The sequence below is a fragment of the Zonotrichia leucophrys genome, chromosome 1 (assembly GCF_028769735.1).
Source record: "Zonotrichia leucophrys gambelii isolate GWCS_2022_RI chromosome 1, RI_Zleu_2.0, whole genome shotgun sequence".
Taxonomy (NCBI): domain Eukaryota; kingdom Metazoa; phylum Chordata; class Aves; order Passeriformes; family Passerellidae; genus Zonotrichia; species Zonotrichia leucophrys.
In genome coordinates this window covers 9,830,597-9,855,387 of record NC_088169.1, presented here as the reverse complement: position 1 = coordinate 9,855,387, position 24,791 = coordinate 9,830,597, and the positions used below count along the sequence as shown (strand labels likewise).

General features: G+C 34.3%; 1 protein-coding gene across 1 annotated transcript in view; it reads right to left on the bottom strand.

The window, feature by feature from the left end:
- The window catches only part of CFAP47 (cilia and flagella associated protein 47), a 259,907-nt gene that overhangs the window by 114,341 nt on the left and 120,775 nt on the right, over window positions 1-24,791 (bottom strand). The window contains exons 50-51 of the mRNA XM_064710667.1: window positions 16,636-16,747; window positions 7,766-7,894 (exon numbers count right to left, since the gene is read on the bottom strand). Of these exons, the coding sequence (XP_064566737.1) occupies window positions 7,766-7,894; window positions 16,636-16,747 (241 nt within the window). The remainder of the gene's footprint in view (window positions 1-7,765; window positions 7,895-16,635; window positions 16,748-24,791) is intronic.

Below are 24,791 nucleotides of genomic sequence, written 5' to 3'. Positions count from 1 at the left end.
GAGCTCATAAATGTATGCATTTAATATTTTATTTCTTCAGAGAAAACATAATTTTGTTTGGGGTTTTTTCTTTTTTTTTTGGGTTATTTCTTTTTTTTTTTTAATACATGGTGTTTTACTACATAAAATACCTTCATAAACTTAACTTTTTGGCTGTCAAGAACTCTTTAAAATAGAACATTTGACATCAAAAAACTGTAACCAGTTAAAACCAAATATTAAATTAATATGACTTTAGAACTGGTAAAAGTCTTCTACTGAAAAAAATAACCATAACAATGTGTAATTAATTCTTGTTTTCAACTGTTGTTTCAGTTGTACACAAGTTATTGAATTAAATATGATTTTACATTGATGAAACATAGATTACATTAAGAGTAAATTAGTTAAACACAATGACCTGTGACAAAGCTAGCAATTAAAAAAATACAAAAAGACAGCAGAAAAGCAGCAGAAATTCTCCAGTTGCAGAAGTCTGCTCAAAATATGGCACTTAGTTACTGCAAAGGCTTTTTAATTTTAAGTCTTAGCAGCAAAGACCTGTTAAAGGTCCTTAACAATCCTCCAGGTGTATCATGCTGTGGTGAAATATACTTCATTGTCTTTATTGTGAAATTCCAAGTTTTATTTTATTTTTGACAATACAACAAATTAAAAAAAAGCTCACTGAGGACAAAGTGAACTCAGTTTTTGCTAGTGCTGTGTCACAAAAGCAAATAACTGTTGTTATGAGTTGCAGCACATACAAGGAGCACAAGCCTTTCACCTGACAGCCAAATACCATTCAATCGACTGAATTATAGAATCTCCCTTGCAACTGTAAGATCAATTGCACTATTTCCCTAGAAGTTTTATATCCCCAGCTTGCAATTCAGCATTTTCAAAACAGAAAATAAAAACACCAAGAGGACCCCAGAAATGCTGAGTACAACATATCTTCATTTCTATTACAGAATGTAATTAGTATTCAAAGATTTTACCCCTACTAACTACCAGGAAACTAAATTGAAAACATTTCCTTGAATATACATGAATTTTTAACTGATCCTTTAATGTGAATTAAATTTGATTTTATGATATGAACCTACATGAGACTTCAGTGAGAAGCCAGCTCACTTCCCAACAGGGTTCACTTTTAAATTCTCTACCATACTCAGGCAGGCTCAGTGTAGGCAGTTTCCTCTTAAAAACATGCTAAATATTGAAGCTAAGAATGCCTATTTGCTACATGAAGATAGCCCAGAATTACGAATTTTATACCCCAATGAGTGATTCCTAACCGCCATTATTAGGAAAAAAATTATTCTGTATTTACAGATCAAAATTATTTTTTTTCAAAGTACTGGGGGTTTGCTAAAAATATCAAAGTGACCAAAAGCATTTTATTAACTCTAATACAGTCTTACTGTGGTGTTTCATGGGAAACATAGCTAGGCAAAGGCATTAAAACTGACAAATGTCTATTTTTCAGTATAACCCTTTTACTTTAAAATGAACCTTTCAAGTTCATTGGGATTTGGGTAACTTTCCATTCTAAACTCTGTCACAGAGCAGGCATTTCATCTTATTCCCCTAAGGAAAGGCAAAAAGGCAACACAAAGCAACATCGCACACAGAAAAGGCAACATTTTTTCTGGAATAAAAAATATGTCTTCCCTGAAAGAGGTATTAAGGATTTCTGCTGAGCAACCAGGCCATTTTAGGAAAATGACATTTATTTCTCTATACATCCATAAAGTACAAAACCACTTCTATGAAATAGCATCCTGAGCACAATGATGAAGTGGGCAGATTTTCATTAGATTGCAGAAAACATATTGTGGAGTTGTGTGAGCAATTTATGTCTTCAATAATAAAAAGAAACTATGAAGTAAAATTCCATTAATTTTCAAGCAGAAGATCTTTATGCTTATGTAATTCCATGTTAATAAAATCAACACTTCATTAATTTAATGGATATTGTCTGCCATATTTACAGTAGATGAACTTTATAAGGTTGTTCTTACTAATTTCTCAATATATTGCTGGGCAAATAAGGTGGAGACAAGCAATGAATCCAGAGAAGTTAGTGAAAGCAATCCTGAAATTCTTTCAAACATTCAATAATAGTAAATGTATATATCACATTATGAAAGATAAATTCTTCCTAAATATCACAAATAAACTTTTGTATATTACCAGAAATACTAATCACATTTTTACAATTAATTCTAAATTTCACAAAACTTCTTGCACACACATACACTCACTCTCTGATGATAGTGTATAAAATATTACCTGTCTTTTGACACACTGGGAAACTGTAGTTCCCTAATACTTAAAATTTCATAGTTGTGCCAAGAACTATTAGGACTCTACCCACAGAGAAAGCAAAAGAAACATTTTGAGAGAGACAATCCAGACCATAACAAACAAAGCACTGCACTGGACAAAAAATATCTATTGCCTGCTCTGTAAAAATAAGAGTGGTCCTTTGCTGGTTAGTTCAGCAAAGCTACCCCATAACTGAATGTGTGAGAATGCAGGAGTGCCCAGTGTCTGGATAAACTAAAAGCCAGAATTCTGAATGGGAAATTTATTTTGCAGATGCTACAGAAATAAAAATCCTCAGCAAATGCCAGCAGCAGGCTACTGAGGGGACAGGAGATGGACATGAAACAAATCCATGAGAAAACATTAACTGAAACTTTTTTACTAACAAAATAATTACTTGCACAATTATAATGCCCTAACCACAAACATTCTTTAGGAATAACCTATTTCTAGCTTCAGAGGCAGTGACAGCAGTACATGGTGCAAGCTCGTCTAGTTACCAAAGTCCAGCACTATGTCTAATAATATTAATAATAACAGCAATAGGAAAAAGAAGAAAAAATTAGATTGGAAGGAGAAATGTGCTTTCTTTTCTTCTCCTGTTGGAAATTATACTCCCTGACATCTTAAAAACATAATTTGGACTCAATCTAATGCTTTAATTGATATTTCTGAATTGCATATTTTTCAGAAACTTGAAAGAAATAAATACGTATATTATTATTAATATATATATAAACTTTACTCTGGATTTGTAAATCTTTTTATAAATTAGCTTAACTGTTGGATTTTCCAAACAGGCCCTGAGAATGTTTACTCAATTATTTCCTCTGCTTGAGGGACTGAACATAAACCTTGGAGGAAGCTGTTCTCACCCTTAGACAATACTGTTGATGTTGCATTAATTTGAATGTCAAATATCTTGGGGAGAATTTCATATTTTTTTGTGAAAGATTAATTTGAATGTTTCATAACATTTAGATTAATGTAAAATATTCAAGCCATTATTCAGCTAGAAAAACTCCACACTCTAAGACTTTTTTTAAAAATCCCATATTTGATTTGAACTCCACTTCCTATGAACTGCCCCATCTATTAGGCCATAAAGTTTGACTTTTTCCTGTTTTCTGGCTCAGTGAACACTTTCACAGGTCACAGCCATTGAAACAGGATGATAGAGGAGACTGATGGGGACCTTCCCTCTATTCTCTCCTCACCTCATTATCTCCAGCCCCAGCCATGCTTACAGGACTGTGAGGAGCTGGTAAATATTAGTGCTCCTTTTCATTACCATTATGTACTCTGTGTGTTTATAATTCATTACTTGCTAAAGGGTAAAATAATAATTGTTTGTAAGCATGACAAGGTAGGAAAGGCAAAATGATGACCTAGAAAGAGCATGTCAAACACTCCAGCATAACAACAAGGGCACTGGCTGCAGGGAGACTGCTGCTCTGTTGCTCATTTCCTCTTAAGTTTCAAAAATGTCTTTTTTTTTTTTTTTATATCACTCTGAATGTTTTCTGTCACAGACAACAAGTAAGGGCTTACACCTGGACCTGTCATGTGAGCCCCACTCATTATTTCTGCTAAGGATTTTGTATTTCAGAACATTTTTTTCTATTAAATGGGCTAATAATTGACAAAATTCCATACATAGACATTTGAGGTCTGCCAGACATAACAGAATGATATATTTCTCAGAAATGCAGTTTGCAGCCTATACAGAATTTCAAAACAAGCATAATGCACATCACAGACACTTAAATTGGGTAATAAAATTTAATCTCTTTATATGCAGATGCAATCCTACATGCTATGATATCCAAAAATATGCAGATGTACAGGTTGACAAGAGGAGTGACTAATTTGTGGTTAGTGCAGATGCAGCATTACCTGCCTTCTCAGCACAACAATATTCCAACACCTCCTGCAGGAGGGTGATGCAACCTGAAGCTCATCAGCAGCCTCACTCTGTGAGCAATTACAGATTGCTCTCTTTATTAATTTTAAATGGGCTACCATGCATTGTTTGCACAGATTTTTAATTGCACACAGTACCATGCCCCACAAAATTCCATGTGGGCCAGAGGTCCTTTAAGCATTTCTATTTCTGAATTGTTTCAAAACAACATGTTATTTTACTGGGAGGATCAAGCTGTTCTGAGTCTCAGAAGGGCACAGGAAAATTCATAACATCCAGCAGACTGCAGTACTGCAGAAGGGGCACCTACTGAGAAAGCTAGCAGTAATTGAACAATGTTTTTGACAAAGGAAGAAGGCATAAAACAGTCTAATACTTAATGTTCTACATATGTTATACCATTCCCCAGAGCTTGTATGCCTTGGCATAAGTATAGCTGCAAATGTGAAAATGCTATTAAAAAATCATAGAAAAACAAACAAACAAAAAACCAAAACAAAAATAAAACAAACAAAACAACTCACAAACAAACCAAGTTGTGGTTAGTATTTTAAATTTGCAAATGTGCATGCAATTTACATAGGATTATTTTCTCTGCATAGGTCTTCATTTCTTCCCTGAAGAGGGAAACTTGAACTAATCTGAAACTGGAGCACACCATGTATGAACATACAGAATGTAGATTGGACTGAAAAATAGCTTAAGTACCCAATCAAAATTTATGGGCTGGTAACTTAAATTGATTTTATAAAACAGTCCTCTTAAAAAGACATTAATTCCAGAAATAAATATGCATGAGAGATGTATCAATTATATTTTAATATATTAAAGGTATGTGAAACATCTTATTGCATTAATACTGAATAAATCCTATCATTTACCATTGCATCCACAGGTCTTATGATCTTTTAAAAGAATTATAATGAACAAATGCTAACCTTTTTTATATTTTTGACATCCTGAGTGTTGTTTACCTCTTAATCACTTCAACAGTTCCTAGAACAAAGATATTATCCTCATATAAAGACATCTTCCTATATGAATACCCCATAGTGTTCCTATAGATGTTCAGCCCTCAAGGGATTGATTTCAAGCCTGGAAGTCCAGGAGAATCACATGTGCAAGCACCTTTACCTTCCAAAGGCATCAGGTGCTCGAAGAATCATTCAGAAGCAGTTTTTAAACTCAACAGGGAAGACACTCAATTCAGAGACATTTCATAAGAACTACAATGACAACTTAGGCTAGAAAAAATTGCCTGCCATTGAAAGCCTGGTTGGAGCATAAATTAGCTTTAAGAAGACAATTAAACCAGGCTTTGCCAAAATTAATGTCTGACTTGGCTCCCCCTTTTCATCATGGCCTATTTACAAGCAGTGTCTTTCTGATGTTTAGCCTTTCAAGTACAAGGAAATTCAAAAACTTGGCAATGACATAAAAACCTAAATGCATTACATAAGGCAAACAAAGTGGGAAGTAAAATCTTTAGATAAAGGCAATGCTTAGGGCAGCCACCACAGGACAACAGCCCATGCAAAATTCCCCAGTCTTGTACAAACAAACACTGAGGGACATCACTGCTGGCAGGACACTGAGAGCTGGGGCTGAAGTGCCAGCTCTGTGCTGAGTCCTGCTGCTGGACAGAGTGGGAGGGATGCTGAAGAGGAGAGGGGGATAATCCTAATGATGCCCTAAACATTGCCAGCACTCCTGCAGCTTGAGTCAGTAGTTTACTAGAAACATGTAGGTCGCAATAAGACAAAGATAAAACACTAGAGTTGCACAGAAATAGCAAAAAATGGCAACTGAAAGAGAAGATGAAGTAACTTGAGGCAGCCATACAGAAAAAAAGGTGTGCAGACTGCTCCAATGACCAATGGGATTTTCTGTGTGGGAATGATTATTTCCATGTAAATTAGTGGCAACAAAAGAGCTGATTCGGGGCTGATTGCCTGGCTCCTCTCAGCAAGTTATTAGACTGATATTTTACGGTATTATTTATTGTCTTTTAATGTGTCAAACATGTTTGAAAATTTAAATGCATAAATAGACCAATCAGTCTCACACAGCCACTAGGGAATCACATTTAGCAAAACTGTTACAGTAATGATAATAGCAAACCATGAAGTTACATTGGATTTTCTACCTAAGAACAACACCCTCCATTCATATCAGTGACAGGGTCAGTACTGAGACATCCATTCTCCTAAACTATTTTCTTGCTTAACCTTCTATGTTTAGTTACTTTAAGTTACAGCCTTTACTAGCTTTGGAGTGATAATTCCTCAATTTGCAAATATCTCATAAGAAAAATGTTTCATTTGGGAAATTAAAGCTTAACAAAATTCATTAATATTCTCAGGCTTTGAGTAGAGATTTGAATATTATCTCCCATTTACCTGGCATCACCCTTTATATTGTTTTTATTATTAATTCCACTTAATATCTGGAAAATTTATAATTCTTGTCTCTAGTATGTTATCTGCATATATCATCTTAATTTGATCCTTCTTAAAATTCTTCTTCTGTAAAGTTCCAATGAGGTGTTGCATGAGTTTTAATGTCAACCAACTTCCTTGTTGCTGTACAGATTATTAATAGACTATAAAAGAACAGACTTTCTGATATTCACATTGACTTCACTCAAGTTATTTCTAATTTATTGACAAAATTAGCTTCTAATTCTTTTTAGAGCTTGATAAATTCCAGTTTTAATTTGTCTAGAAAATACAGTTATAAAGACAGAGATCTCCAATCTGCAAGCCCTTCTTAATTTCCTAAAAACTCAATATTGACTAAATCAACTTTTTTAGTTTAAAACTTTCCTTGATAGCTTTCCTTGCAAGAAATACTCTTTAATCAATTTAAAAAATGCTTGATAATTTAAATATATACCAAATTAGATGTTAAAAGCATAAAGAACATGGTTCTATAGGCCAAATTATGCTTGCAAATATAAATAGGAAAGTGGAGAAATTAATCTCAAAACAAACAAAAACCCTGGCTTTGTCTATTTGGTGTATCCACAAAAGTGTTCTTGTGGAACACTTGCAATCTCAAAAGTAATGCAGATACTGCTTAGAATAAAGCAGGTGGTGACAATATGAAAGTAAATAGGTGTTCTGGAATCTTTTCTTTTCAATTTTATTGTATCAAAGGAGTATCTATGTCTGACTGTTATAAGAAAGTTTTTTCCACAGTGGAAAGAAGTGAAGCAATATGAATTTCAGAAAAGGCCTGCTCTGACATCAGCACTAACAGCATTATTGGAGAGTTACAAAGAAACCATTAAAAACATTCTGTCCTTCTCCAACAACAAACAACAGTCACTGATGTTGTAAAAAGAGGGGGGGGGAAGGAAAAGAAAAAACTGAGCTTAACAATTCATTAAAATATTTCAGAAAGCACAAAAGGATTTCACACACTTTTTGTAGGCTGTGCATACTAAGTATTCATTTAATTTTAAACCACATTATGACGTAATTTTATGAAAATTGACAACAAATGCCTCCATAATAACAAACATACCAACGTCATCTGCATCAGGAGTCCTGGCTGGCAGCTTCTGAAGGGCCCCTTTGCCATCTGTCCTCTGTGCTGAGCTGCTGCCTTGAGGCTGCTGCTGGTCCTCATCTTCAGCAACAAATGAAATTACACCTAAAACAAATAGGTACCAGGTGTTGTATTAGCCAGGAATTAGTTTCACAAAAACAGACTGCCAGACATGCACAAGTATTTCCTCTGTTCAAAACAAATACAAAATGAAGTAAAGCTTCCATTCCAGGTGTCAGCCATCCAATTAGAATTTATGATATTAAAAAATATCTCTTGAGTAAGTGCAAGGAAATTAACCAATTTTTGTCCCCAAAGAGCTCTTCTACTTGCCTGAAGAGATCCATAATGGGCACCTGAAAAAGATCAGTAGTAGGAAACACAATACAAACAAGGACTTCATTAAAGTTACAAAATCTGGTGATCACTAATTGTATCTTTTTCCCAGCTCAATTTTCTGTGCACAATCTTGATTGTTTCTGTTATTTCTTTTTAAATCGCAGTGTCTCATTCTAGTGACATAAGAGAATAATAGTTAAATTATTCCTGTGATACATTTTTGTATTGCATGTTAAATTGTAATCAAACATGACAAGAAGATAAAATACAGAGACTATAAACCCTGTATTTATAAGTTGCCAGATCTCTATTTAATAACATAAAATCTAGTATGTACAGAGTGCCTTTAAATAACATTAATGTTATTCTGGAAGATTTTATATACTGGCTTCCATTAGCATATTTTCATTTCTTCCATTTCTTGCCTCTGTCTAAGAATTTTAGATCTACAAAAACTTTTGGAAATACCAAATAGCATTCTACCTGCATCTAAATTATTTTCCTTCAATATTTGAATACATTGTGGAGAGTTTCTAAGCCAAAATAAATACATTTTACATGTTTAATTGTTGCTCCATATAAAATCTGAGGAGGTGACATTTTATGCTATTATATAGTAAGAGAAGTTCTCATTTGTGATTATTAGAATTTTTGTGACACATATCCAAAGGTGATTTTGTTCATTGTGTCTTACCAAGGACTTGAGAAAACTATTATTAATGGAACTTGTAAAATTTGAAATGGGGAATTCTTATGAGAATCCAAGACAACTTGCTTTGAAAATACCTACATCTAATGGAATCCTTTGTTTCTGCAGCTTTGAGTGAGGTAGAGGTGTGACATGAAAAACACTGACAAACTATCCCTACTAAGAAGGATTATTTTAAACAATTATAAGGAAGAATGTCTTTTTCTTTGAGAGACAGCAACTGAGAAGCACAGGTATAAAACAGTGAAGTTAAAAACAAAATAAACAAAATGGAAATAGGTTTCAATCCAGAGGAAAAATACAATATATAACTTCAAACTTAAAAAAAAAAAAATTAGAATCCCAAATTTTCTTTCATTAAGAAAACTCTACTTAAATACAAATAAACTCAACTAAATTAAAACAAACCTAAATAATTTCAAATTAAAAATTTTTAAAAACTACTAAAATTACTCACAGTAATTAAGTCAGAATTTGGCTCCAAAGAGGAAGAGGAGTGACTGCAATTTCAGGAAATTACCCTTTTTTTGTTTTTTTTTTAATCTTAAAGACAAGATAGATGTGCAAGAAGAATAAAAAAATAAAACCATTATGAAAAGGATAAAGAAGACAGAAGAAAATGCTCAAGCTATATAAATTTTGATGTAAGGGAACACATGGAATGGCACTAATGGTAATGGATCATAGAATAAATGACTAATTAATGATTAATGAACATAGAATTCTGACTAATTAATCTGATTTTATGTATCAATATAAAATCCTAGTATTATTTTGGTCTATTGAATCACAATATTAGGGAGAAGCAAAGTGTGAGAGAGAATTCATTAATTTTAAATACCAATCCTTGCCATCAATATGCTTAAAAGTTATCAACAATTAGAATAAAATTCATAAAAATATGCAAAATTATACCTTTGAAGTTGATCAAAAAGTCTTGGCTAAATGCTAATCAATACATTCATAAATTCTATCAAATTCTTACAGTAAAGAATATTTTCTTACACTTAATTTTAAAATTTTAGTAATTTTTCCTTATAGCCATTCCTTCCAGTGACCATGCAGGATTTTCTTTACCAATTTTCTGTATTTCAGAATCACAAATTATCCATATGTGAGCGTGGGAGAAAGAGGGACAGAACAGGAGCAATTTAAGTAATGAGATTGTAAAACAAAGACTGGGTTTTGTTCTCTGCACAAAATGTGGCCTCAAAAGCATCAAAATAATTTGCTTAAGCACTTCAATAATTAATTTTTGTTTGCAGCAAATATTGGAATGCTTGAAAAGTTCCAAAAGAATAAATTACTCAAGAATATTTCAAGAGCTATGAGAGGAACTATGGTAACTGAAAACCACTTGAATTGCTAAACCACTGTGCTGATAATCCACCAATTGCGTGATCAAAAAATCAGTGGAGAATTGCAGAATAAGTGCTGATACTCCATTTTCCTACTTCATGAAAACCAGAGCTCAAACAAACAGAGTTTATAACAATGAGGTTATAATCTCGATCAATAAAGGTGAATTAATGTGGTGAATACAGATCTCTGCAAGGCTCTCAATTAAATCTGTCAAAGTATTTCCAGAAAAAATAATGAGTTTTACTGCAGATGGTATACAATTTGTAACTCAGTTTATCTGCTTAATCTTAAAATATTCATAAATTGTCTTTTGTAATTTTCACAGGCACCAAAGTATCTACTACGGGCTCAAAGCTATTTGAATATTTTATTTATTAATTAGGGGAAAATAAAAAGAAATCATTGCTGGAAAGAACTGCAAATAACAACAGAAAAAAGTGTATTAATTTCATGTCAAATCTAAAATGCAGAATCCTTATCAGTGAAGACAGTAAAAAGTATGATCTGCATGACTTGTGCCTATAAATTAAGGCAGAACATTTTCCTAGGAAGAATTTCTAATTAGAATGCTCTCCTGGTTTGGGAGTAAATGGTGCAATCCACTGACCCTTATTGGATCCTAAGATAGCAGATGATACATAAATATATTAATTTATTTAAATTATGGGCTACAAAAATATTCCTGTCAAGAGATATTTTGCAGGATAGGGAAAAGAATTTTATACAATGAAGAGTAATAAAAAGTACTTTGTGCTCTATGAAGTCATAAATAATACATTGGAAATGTGCAAAAATGCTGCTTTAAAAATGACAGATTTCAAATAAATACAAAAAGCAATTTTACATTTTTCATGTGGTTCTGCTGAGCTTGGCTCCTCTGCTTTTAAAGAGCTTTGACACAGAAAGTTCTGGCCTTCTGCCTGTGAATGCAGAGTCATCTTACAGAACTTTTACTTATCAGTGCATCTCACTTTTCAATATTGGTGCTACAAAACAACTGATAAATTATAATCTTTTCATGCACAACAGTCCTCAATGTTTGGATTTTTTTGTTTTGGAGTTTTTTTTATATCCAATTGCTCAGTTCTGACTTCTCTGTCACACATTACACAACAGTGTAACTTGCCAAAATATCATGGCTGACAGTTTTTAAAGCATACATTCAAGACCAAACCAGATTTCACCTCCTTCCCAGATACAATTCCCACCAATTCAACTGGCCACAGAATTCTGCTATCATCATCTGGTTTAGAAAACAAGACTCCTTAGCTGTCCTTTTGCATATATATAAGATACTAAATTTGCATATATGATCCTAAAATTGTAAAAGCAATGATACAAGTATTTCTGTAATTCTACTGAAAATTAAGAATTAAAATTTACACAAATTGAGTGTTATATTTTTGCTGACACATCACTGATTTAAAAGCTTTCTTGGTCAAAACATCATTGCACATTTTCTAGGTTTACTAGCCAATGTTGGAACATTTTATACAACTACAGTCCAAATATTAATACCAAAGGCTTGCTTTCTATTGCTTCAGAGAAGATGCATCCCTTTAAAAGGAGGCAGGCTGTTTTATTTCTCAATGAAATTGTGATTACAACACCCAATGTTAGACTGACTCATTGGCTATATTCTACACACCCCTTGTATCCATGAATACAATTATGAAAGCAAGAAGTGCTCAATGCTTTCCTCTGTATAACTTAAATAGGATATTTGAAAGATACATAGTGTGCATGATTACTTTCTGCTGCAAAGAGATAAAACTCCACAATATCCCAATATTTTAACTGGAAAAACACCCCAGAAGGCTATATGGCCACAGAATTCATCACACAAATCTGAAAAGATATAGAAACATTTGGCTTGTGGTTTAAATATACCAACATGAACTTAATAAGGTCTCGGGAGTGGGAAGAGGGGTTTTTATTTTTCCTAGTTTTTTTTCTGGCCGATGAAATCTATGTACAGTTGCTTCCACAGAAAAGTTCCACAAAAGAGATAAGATAAATTAATAAGATGAGTGTAATTTATGTAGCTATTTGGCCAATTTTTTGTTCTTGTAGTTTTTCTATTGACAAAAAAAAAAAAAAAAGGATATTTACTGTAGATTAGTACAAAACTTTATAATCTTTATTTTCCTAGGGAAATTTCTGTGATAAGACATATAAATCCTAAGGAGTTTCTGTAAATCCTACTTGTTGGTATATTATGATTAAATGAATTTCTCCCTACAACAAAAAATGAGAATAAGCTTTAAGACTCATACCAAGGAGAAATGAGCAAGTGGCAAATCCTGCTATCAACTATCAATGATATTTTGCTTTGTAGCATTTAATAAAGAGGTGAATTGTTTTGTTTATAATGCTCACTGCCTTTTCTTGATGTGACAATAAATCCAGAATATGGAAGGGCACAGGAGCCTGCAGCTCCTACTGGATGGGTGGGTGGGTGGATGGATGGATGGATGGATGGATGGATGGATGGATGGATGGATGGATGGATGGATGGATGGATGGATGGAAAAAATATTGTGATCCAGCAGAGCCATTCACAATAATCAAGCAACCAGAAGAGCTCCAAGCTTTGTCTTTGCCCCCACTGAATTAAACTCAGTTTGTCAGGGTGATGTGGGTGAAGAGGAAGTGCTCAAGGTGAACAGGCAGATGCTGGAAATACAGCTTAGGCTACAAGAAACTACAAAGATCATCTTTCTCCCTCATGGGTGTTTATGATTCCATTGAAATTATAGTGATCAGTACATCAATATGCAGAATTCCAGAAAAGAATTCTTTTTTTTTCTTAATGCCAGTGTCAAAGAGATAATAATGATAAACAAATTCAATCAACTCATTTACAGGCCAGAATGTATTGGCATCACCTTCACCACCTCAAAACTGTCCTACAGCTGCATCTGACAGGCCTGGAAATAATATTAAATATTAATTATTAAAAATAATATTATTTAAAGGCCTGGAACATGCTGCCTGTTTTTCCTCAATTTAAGTTTCTAAGCAGTATGGAAAAGCACTGCCTACTACACATAGATTCAGTTAAAAAATTGGTGAAAGGTGAGACATGAAGTTAGAAAGCTCCTTTCCAAATGCTAGGAGGTTTTATGAATAAAAGGGCGCTGACTATGAAAGGTTTGTGGGTTTTTTGCACAAGAAATATTCAAGTATTATGAGTTTTCCTGTATTCTGGAAAAATTCTGGTCTATTCTGTGGAAAGCAGAAATAAAAATTTGATAAAATATAAAGCAATCTGTAGAAGATGCTTTCTCAAACCTGAAGAAAATTGCTCAATTACTCAGAAAACAGACTGCTGAAGAATTTTATGTAGTGACAGAATCTTGTTTGAGGTGTTTATTTGCTATTATTTCTGTGTTAAAGCTGTCACACACCTAAAAACTAGCTGAAGCATGTAATATTAGCACTCTATTGGAATGCTTCCAAATGGGCTTTAGAAAATAACTGGGCCCATTTTTAGCTTAGCAACCATAAAACAGCAAGACAGAAAGCAAAAGCAGCATAATTTTGCAGCTATATAATTTTGGAAATAAAAGGACTTTAAAAGTAAATGAAAAATGCAAACCATTTGCTCAGTACAACTTACATGGCAAAAGTTCTTTCATTAGAATTTATTTTAATATGAAAAAACAGTATTGGAACATCAAGATTACAAAGTTTTACAATCACAAGTAAGGAAGTTCTGGACTTGAAATTATTCATCTAGGACAGAGTCCTCAGCTAGGCATCAAAATAGTTGTTCTTTTTTCCTTGCAGGATAAAATTGACTCCCTCTGCAGATAGCTTTGGAGCACTGCTTTTTATTTTGTTATTCCAACTGTTCACCCCATGGATTATTTTCCTCCTTCTAAACAAATTCACCAGACTGAATAAAGAATACCTTTTTATAAGGGGGGAGGTGGGGCATGGAGAAGTGTTTAAATTATACTTTTCTTGTAGTGTCTTGAACCTGGAAAGGATTAAGATTCCTGAGTATTGCCTAATTCCTACTTGAATCACCTACATCTAATATGTGACTCTCAAGATTCAGGCTGGCTGTTGAAATATCCTGAAAGCCAAAAATCCAAAAATGCATTCATATATATTTTATATATATATATATATATATATATATATATATATATTACACATATATATTTATACACACACATATACATATACATATACATATACATATACATATACATATACATACATATACATATACATATACATATACATATACATATACATATACATATACATATTATTTTTTTAAATCTTTGAAATTGAAGTTTCTCAGGGCCTGGAAACTCTGCTCTGGAGAACAAATATGACTTGCCAGCCTTGCAGAGTCTGATGCAGAGAGACTCCCATTCTCCTTGAAGCACAAAAAAGCACTTCTAACACGTTACCTTAGGTAGGACACTTGGTAGTGAGGTTTACATCAAACCTAACATCAGACACAAAATCAGCTGCTGCTTTTCACACCTGTGACAGGGCCTCTCTTCCCTCCACCCCTCTCCTGCTACAGCAGCTGAATGATTAGAGAGTGAGCACGGATTTCTGTGAGAGAGCCAAACCTGTCTCTGTTCCAGGGGAAGAATGAACATGATTTCCTGAGGTGGTGATTAAAGCAAGCCCTGAGCCAGGGGGTGGATTGCAGATAACTGGGCCCTGTCCTTTTCAAAGGATAACTTTACCCTTCTATCAAGTTATTTTAAAGTGTAAAATAAATGAAATTTTCTGATAAGAAGGGCAGATGTGGCTTCCCAGCATTTGAACCAGCAACTTTTTGTTGGGTTAGAGAAACTGACTGTTCTCTCTTTTTTCATTCAGTGAACATATAATACTTCAAAACATAATGGAAACCACTGTGATAGAAGTCAAGGGAAGGAGAGAACATTGGAGATGTAGATCTGAACATGCCATCTATGTCCCTTTGAAGGCATGGCTTTTATCACCTGGTATTAATTTGCTCTCTGATAGATCCCTTGGAGCCTCTTCTACTAAAACTTTCATTATATATAAAAGAACTGGGGATTTTCTAAGTCAGAAGAAGAGACTATTCCTAAATCTTTAATGCTTTAAAAAAAGCCATGTTTAAATATAGTACATCCTCAATATTTCCTGGTGCACATTTTTGATGGTTACAATTTCATTGAAAGCTGATTCCTTTTCATGAAGCATGATTTTTTTACAGGCCTACAGATCAGGGCACTGAAATCTTCCTATGGCACTAGACCAAGCCTTTTTACAGGTATTAATTTCTTTGCACAAGTCACTTGTGAATTGAGATGGCATTATTAGTTAGGTTTTACATATCAGGTACTGCAAACAAAATGGGCAAAGGAGCAAAGTAGTTTGACATCCTCAGAGACAAGATTTAATAGCCTTTTAATGCTAAGAAAACAGCTGTCATTAATCTCAATTGTCCAAGAATGGAGCAGAATCAAGTGCTTGGAGTTAGGAACCCACAAATTTGAAACCACACACACTAAGCATTTTCTATTGAGAGATTTATCCATTATTGGGAAGTTCAAATCTTTCCCTGAGTGCTACTCAGTTCCTTCAGGATGGTCTCCTCTGTTTCCATAATTCCCTCCCAAACACCTTTGTACTTTTCTCTGCTGAGAGTTACTACAGTAGTTACCCTACAGGGAAGGCAAAGATTGATTGTACAGTTTCATTCTCAAATCCATGCTTTTCACATTATGAGCTAAATAATGAGCACCATGGAATTTTAGAACCATTACCAAACATATAAAAATTATGAAATCTGAATTGTTATTAAAAAAGAAAATCGGGAAAAACATTAATGATGGGATGCTGACATTGGTTAAAAATATCCAGAGTTTTGCTATTGTATCATAAAAATACCGTTATAAACATGGATGGATGCAAATTATGAACAATTAATTTTAGATCTCCCTAGCCTCCACATATGTCAAAGAGAGAACCAAGTTCACTGAATTCTATTTATGTGCTCTTGCCTTGTGGTCAACAGACTGAACATTAATTAAGGGAAAAATCAAATTCTGGTCTCTGCCTTTACATCTTTGGTTGTAGTAGTGCTGAAATATCTAAAGGGATTAAACAGGTTTTGGAAAATTAAATTTAGATTTACGAACCTGGTGATAATTCAAAAACCATTACTTCCTATTTAGTCAATTTTCATGAGACCAATTAAATACATAAAGTTGTTCATATGCTGGCATTTTTGAAGAACCTGACCACACATTTAGCAGTAAGATACCTTTAAAAATAAAAATATGAGCCAGCTTAAAAACCTGAATCACCAGTAATGACAACCTTACTTCCAGAAGACAGGTTATGCAGAAAAGATGCAAGCATTAGGTGTAAGGAGATTTAACCTGGTAATTTATAGGGATATTTTATATATTTAAGCTCTAAATAGTACCTTGAAAGACTCCTCGTCTGCAGGGAGATATACTCAAGGTGTAAGCAGCAGTGTCCTCTGGGTTGACAGCCACATCAGGGGCACCACTCAGCATTGAGAGATTGGAATACACCTGGGGAGGACAAATCACAGAGAGGAAAACTCATCAAAAGCAAGGAACTATTGCAAGAACACCATAGAGACAATATCCATTCTACCTGCTTTGGAGAGTAGAATAGAAAATGTGGTATCAGAAGTCCTAAATTTTATGCAAATGAAAGAATAACACTATAAGAGAAATGTTGGTGTATCCAGATGATATCAAGCACAGATTTTGAAGTCATTGCTCAACATGATCAAAAATATATTGCTTAGACCACAGAACTGCTTACATATGCAGAGATTTGCACAGTTAGGCCCTTAATATTTTACATACATTTTTGTTTGAAAAATAACAAAGAGATTCAGCAGTACTGATCCATCTAAATAGACAGAACAAAGGAAAATCTGAAGTGTCATTCTAACATCATTTGCTAGACCTCAAGTGATATTGAACTGTGCTTTTTGATATGTCACATTTTGTAAATGACAAATACACATGGCATGCATGGTAACTCTCAGGGCAATGGAGAGACCAATAGAATTTTCACATGCAGAAATTTTGATTTTGCAAACTGTAAAGCTCATTGGGAGAATATAGGGTGAGTATTTTTTAATTGCATCTCATTTCCTTCTCTCTTGTACAGAGTTGCTACAGAGGAATTCTCTGAGCAGCTGCTCATGGTGATGCCTTAGGATTTTAGCTTTTATATTTTTCAAATCCTGTACTGCATTAGTATATGACTCTAAACTCTATATAGTGTTAGTTAACTGTCTTCACTTTTGGTCAGACAAAACAATCCTTCTAGGCCTGAAAATCAAGGACCCCCTACTCCCTCAGGCCTTGAAAAGTAGAAAAAAAGGGAATTGGAGGGGGACAAACTGGGGGAATATGATTGATTACCTGAGGCTGTAATGGGAGGGTTAACCCCTGGTGTGTAAATGGACCAAACTTGTATCTGTCTGAGGAGCTCATGACCATGGCTCATTTTGGGTGTAGCCCCTTGGGGAGGCTTTGTCTGCCCTTAATGCACCTGAAGGCCCTTCATTAAACATATCTGCTTTTATTCTCTTAATCCTGCCTGGCCTCTGTTTTTAGGTAAGCCAGGAAAAGGCAACAATGAAAAAGGTGTTCAGGTCTGAGGCATCCCTGGGCAGAGCTGGCCTGCCAGCATCCAAGTGGAAACCTGAATTCTGCAAAGATTTCTTTTGCACCACTAATAGCATTAGATGCACATTCATTCTTAAAGTAAATATTTTTTCTTATTATTTTCTGTAGAAAAGAAGCATATTCCTAAATCATCTTTTCTTCTGATACAGACAATCATTGCCTAAAACACATTCCCTCTCTGTGGTATTTATGTTACTGTAATTCTTTTATCAGGTGCTGGTTCTTCTAAATCCAGAATTTCTATTCCAAGTAACAGATTAAAAAAGCCTGTAAAGCAACAGCCTTCCTCTTCCCCAATAAATTTACATTTCAAACTGGATAATAAAAGTCCAGCAACCAGAAAGAATAGGAAGAGACTACTTGGCAAGAGGAAAAAAAAGGCTAAAAAACAGACAGATGAAAAGACTTGTTGAATTGGCACTTGGAGAAAAATAACTGGAAAAAAAATCTTTAAGTTGTCAACAAAGAGCAAACACAGAAGAGGTGGGGCTGTTACACACTGAAGAGGGGGAAGATTTATTTATTAACATATAAACAATAAATTAGTCACACTTCTACATTTATGGACTTTTCCATTTCAGTTTACAATGAATGTACACAAGAGTGGAGGATAAGTACCTAAAAATACAACTAGGATAATAATAATGACAGCAAATTACTAGGGATAGAAATAAGATTAGTTAAAATGAGATTTCTATTTAAGGAAAAAGCAACATGGAGACAGAAACAGAAGTAGGATAAATGTGATTCATTTAAATTGGATAAAAAGCAGAAGGGTAGAGTAATTCAGTTTTTATCAAAGACTGGACATACCAAATAAGTTTCTACCAAAAGATTTCAAAGTAAAAGGAACACTACTGGTATGGCTGACTATAATAAACATGAAATGCCTCTGGATTGCTGATTAGTAAATATGGACCAGAAGTTTGATTTTCAGTCATTCATGAGAAATTCTGGACACTTTTTCAGAGTAGTGAACTAACAGAAGCTAATTTTAAAATGAAATTTTTAATCTTAAGAAAGCAACTGTATAACCAAATAGGAAAAGGTTGTGTATAAGCAATGAAATTATGTCAGTACACACATGGCCTCTGTTTCAGTGCTTGAATCCAGATTCTGTACCAAGAGAAATGAAAAAATTCTCCCTTCCCTGTCCTGCATCAGATTAAACCTTTTAGAATCAGATGCTCACTAAAACTTGTACATAACTGATGCTGACCTCAGTCTGCTGTCACCTTTCCAGCTGCAGTCATTAAACTCATATTCCTCAAGCTGCTCACTATTCCAGAGCTATAACACAAATATTCACCATCTGATTGAGGAATCACCCCCATTCATTTACCAACCCTATTTGTCTCCGTTATTTAAGTTACTCACACCTCAGCCAATCTCCAAGCAGTGGTCACAGCAATTCAGTCTCCTGCTTCCAACCTCCTGAGAAGGTTTATGGTTGTCACAAACCGTACCTCACTCACCAGGTACCTCTCATGTGTTCCATAAACAGAGCTTTGTCTTGCTCCAATGGCCACGTGATTTATCAGCTCTGTTACTGACACTTATTAAATTATCAACTTCAAATGACAAATGGATACTAAAAGTGCATGCCCAAGCTTGCCCATGCACACAGGCAATTTATCCTAATATCAGAATTCATACCGAGACTCATTCTCATTTGTTCACAGACATTTGGGATTCTAATATGGCAGAATGTTGCATAACATGTCTCTGCTAACTGCAGGTTTATTACAGAATAACAATACATCCAGGAATACTCAGAAAGTGAAAAAGTTGGAGAATTTAAAAGTACAATTAGGGGAAAGTCCAGAAATAGCAGATTTCTAGAACAATAAGTAGATGCAGAGATTTTCTAAGTTTAGAGGGAAGCTTTGAGTGAAGCAATGGAAGAATTTATAGAGAATAAGCTTTAATTTAACTTCATTCTGAATATCAGAGAGAGAGAGCTATTTCTTATTAAAATACATTTTTATGAGGATTATATGCAAGAACAGGACACAGTTTTAGTCACAGATGTAGCATTAAATAACCTTATATCCTATAATAATCTACAACACTGTGTTCCTGAAGGTACCTTAATATGCCTAACAAAATCTTCTATGGATCACTACTGTTAGGCAAATACATTTTGGAAGAAGAAAATGGGGCATAAATTGGGGTGCTTTTATCAACAACATAAATAATATTGATGTACAAGCTATTTAAAATTAGTCAAGATATGGAATTACTTCTTCCAATTAGTGGGAGAGGCAGTTTGTCAGTTTCTGCCCTGATGTGCAACCAGAGAACGATGAACAATTACAGGCAGATTAACCAGAACCCACACCAAGGGTGGGGCTGCAGAGATATGTACTTACACACAGTATCTGTACTGACAGAAACGGGCACATCTGCAGATAAACACTGAGGAACACACAAAATTTATCAGGCATAAATAATTGCATAAATAATAAATAGTTTCTTAAAATATGTTACATCATTATCACTCAGGAAACTAGAAGTGCAAATAACTCAATGGAGCCAAAATGTAAATTATTATTAAAGTAATCATTGTGACCCTGCACAAGATTTGCTCAAATCAATCCACACCCAAGGATTTGCTTTTTAAATTATAGTATTCTCCATTTTCTTATATATCAAGTCATTATTTACGCACAGCATGAAAGTATAAATGTATAAAATGCTGCAATTTAAAACTAATTTATCAGCCACTGGTTTGAAAACTCATTCTGCAGAACTGTAATATGGCTATTTAACATAAACAGAAATGGAAAACCAAACTTCATAATTACACTAACTTTTTCCAGAGCTGAATAACCAAAGAAGTATAGCTCCAAAAACTTCAAGGCAAAGTGATGAATGGATGTAAGACCATAATTAAATATATTTAAACTCCATTTTGTCTTAGTGTAACAAAGTTAGACAGTAATATATTCAAGGTTTCCATTTGAAAATTGTTCCTCAGGTCTGTTCAACAATATTGAGAGGCTCTACTTAGCAAAAAGTTAATGCTCTTTGACCCTAGGCCAGAACCCAATCTGTAGGAGTCTCTGATCAATCTGACAACCAGACTCTTCACAAAACTCTCAAGAATGGCAGTTTTCCAAAACAAGTCCCCATTGCTTTCCCTCATCCACCTTTCAGTGCAAACTTTCCAAATTTCTGAGTCACTAGGAACTCATTTAATTCTTGCAATCACTCTTATTTTGCCACCAGCATGTTATCACACTGAAGTGAAACATCTTTGCATTGCACTGAGGATATTCCCCAAATAATTCCTGCCTGTTGAGCAGCAATCTGGAGTTCTACATAATGAAAAATGCTACATAATCCAGACTTGTTCCTAAACCAGGCCACCTGTCAAGACCACTAACTCAATTTCAAGAAACAAATTTGACATAAGACCTCACAATTGATCTAGAAATTTCACAACAAGCTATCAAAGAACACCTGGCAACAACTACAGTTATTCTTAAATTCTGTAGGCCTTTGAACCATTCATTATTGTTAAGAAGATTGCCTTTTCTTTAGTGAAAAGAATCCTGTTGCAGAAATTCTAGTAGATACAGTGGAAGCCAAAGGAATTGAAATTGAAAGGACAGATAAAAATTGAAGCATTATGGAATACACAGATCCACTTGTTGTTAAAGAATATAAACTTAACCTTGAACAACCAGGTTACTGCACTTGCACAGAATTTATTCTCAGAAAATCTCAGATACATTACCAAACAAGAGTTAGGCTGAACAGGGAAGCCCCTCATTAAAGGTTTATGGTACATAATTTTATTAATGTGAAGCATTTTTCACAAATACCTAACCTTCATAACATTGTATTGGTCACATTGTAAAAACCCAAAATGGATACATAGAGAATAGACATAAACAGACTGAAAAGCTGTGGACTTAATTTTTTTCATTATGTACTTATTCTACAATTTTGTAAAATATAAGTAGTTTGTATAACCTAATGCCTGAAAGGTAATTTAACTGGATCCTGAGATTCCTCTGGAGAGTTTACTTTAATAACATTATTTTGAATAGCAATGAGAAAAACGGTTGCACAGTTTTGTATTTTTATTGCAAAACCATGCCTTGAAAGAATTAGGCATCTTTATAGCTAAAGTTTTTATCAGAATTCATAGCTTTTAAAAGCTATAAATTTTTTTAAAGTTTTTAAAGAATTTATAGCTAAAGTTTCTATCAAACGTATCATTAGAAGGAGCCACCAACACATCAGACAATTATTTATATCCAGTTGACAAAGATTTATATAAATAAACAAGAAAATTGCATTTAAGATTTTGTCATGAGACTGAGAGATTGGATTTTCATAAAAATGCTTTACACTTCCTCCTCTTCTCGAAGGATTTAAATGTAATTTTACAGACTCAAAAATCCATTTACACTGCAGTCACTTACCTTCTATTAATTCATCATCAGAGAAAGATGTGCTCTCTGGCTGATGTTATATATGCACAAATTCTTTATGAATTCTGTTGTGATTTTTTTTTTCCATATGCAGGAGTAAGTTAATCATAAGGAAGATTATTTGTTGTAAGATCCCCTAGAACCAACCACGAAGAGCACAGTGGCAGCACTTCCCTAAGGAACTACACATCAATCAGTAGAAAAGAATTCATAAAACCATTCATATCTTTCAAGGGAATTTATGGAAATTGTCTTTTTAATCACGGAAAGCTTTGTGAGCACTCAAAGTGTTTTGCTTAGAAGTTTTAAATGTAGACTGATGGAGCCATGCACATGACCTCCCCTGAACTGCAAAGGCACTTCTTCCCTCCCCAGCTCTAGAGCCACACTAATGGTTACACAGACAATCAAACCACAGATATAAAAATTATTGCTGCCCCAGACACAAACCCACTGTATATGATTAAAAAGGAAAAAAAATTATTCAGCTGGAAGAGGACTGTTTTTCTGCAATAAAGGCAAGGATTATTTCCTTCTTCCTTCCAGACTTAAATTTCATTTTAAATAGTCACTTTTGCAGTAGTAGCCTCATTTTGGCTCAGGCTATTAGAAAAACACAGCAAATATGACAAACAGAGTAGCATATATACAACATTATTTTTTTAATGAAATGAGGTTTTTTGTTAAGCTTACAGTTTAATATATTCAGTTATTAAAATGAAATAGTGGAGCTAAATTTAGACCTCCAAGGCAAAATTAACCAAGTATTAGTTCAGCTAAATTACTTGTTGCTAAGTATCATCATGCAGTAAATTGTTTATGGACATGCCTGTAAATTATTATGTTTGTCAGCTACTGGCACATCTCATACCATTCTTGATAAAGGTTGAGATTTATTACTTCAGTAAATGAAATTGTTGTAGTTTTTTTTTTTTTAATATCATGTGCATCCCAGTTAATCTCTGAGAAATTACTCCATATGGTGGAGATACTCCAGCAATGCCGGGTGTATGGGGCACATCAACCAACCAATCCAATAATGAAGATATTCATTAGCCAACAAAATTACAAAAGATCCCATGAAAAAAACATCCAAAATGATTACTTCTTGTATTATCTTTGCACTGTCTGCCAAGACTGACAATATGTCCTCTACCTAATCACCAACTTAGCTACAGCACAACACAGAAAACTGTCAAAGATGCTGGATTAAACAGGAGGAGTTATTGGGCTGCCAGGGGAAACACAAACAAAGCAAAACCAGTGCTCTGCTTCACCACAGACTACCCAGACATTACAGTAACCAGGCAGCATGGAATGAACAACAGCAACAAAATTAGAATAACTTCATTTTCCTGTTGCCCTTTGTGCTACATACATCTGAGTAAATAAAGCTTATTTGGCATTTCCAACAAGGCTGTGGGTCACAGTTCCCTCTTAGAGGAGGTCCTCTAATAACTACAGATACCTGTGATCATGTTCTGGATTTAGTGATTAAATCCTAATTTACAGGCAGACTGTTTTGGAAATAAAAGCAAGCAAATGAACTTTGCTCACTCCAATAGCACAAGACACTACATGACATCTGCTGGAGAGTGCTGGAAGTGATTAATATTGTTTGCTTTGTGGAGGGGACAGCTTCCAGACTCCAGCAGGCTTTGTAACCCCATGTCTTCTCCAGCAATTCCAGCCCACCCTGCTCCAAGTGTTCTGCAACTGCTCCTGGCTAAGAACCTTACATAGAGAAATGCATTATTCACACTGAGTAATTTATTATATGCACACATGCATGAAACAGCTGACCTTACTGTTTCTCTCCTAAAGGTCCCAGAGCTAAAAGAGCACACACAGTTGGATTGTCAAGCAGTATTTCACAGAGATGAAAAAAGCACAAAACCCCTCCACATTACAAAACCAAATTTCAGGGCCCAGAGGACACCCTCAAGGAGATCAAAGTCCAGTCACACAGAGCTCACCTTGGAGTAGTTACAACTATCATAAATTCATTTAATGCAATATTTCTGAAAAATACATACAATTAATAATTTTAATGTATTCATTTTGAAGTTGGTTATTTCTGTACCTTTCACTTACGTTGGCACAAAAAAAAATTGAGTTCACACAAAAGAGGAAAGCAGAAAAAACAGTTCTGTTGCCAAAAACATTCACTTCTTCCAGAGATAAAAGTACAAATATATCAGAAATGCAAATGCATTCACATCTGAAAAACTAAACTGTTGAAAATAAAAATGTCAAAGCTGGTTATGGCCAAAAAATTCATTTCTTACTTTGTTTTGGGGATGATAATGAGTCAAAAAATAGGAATATGAACCTGGACCTTTCTGTGATGTACAAAGTTTACTAAATGTAGATTGACCTGTAAAAGTGGAAACCTGGAAAACTGGAGACCAGCAAAAAGACATCCAAGGAAGGATTTTCACATTGGCATGAATTATCATTAC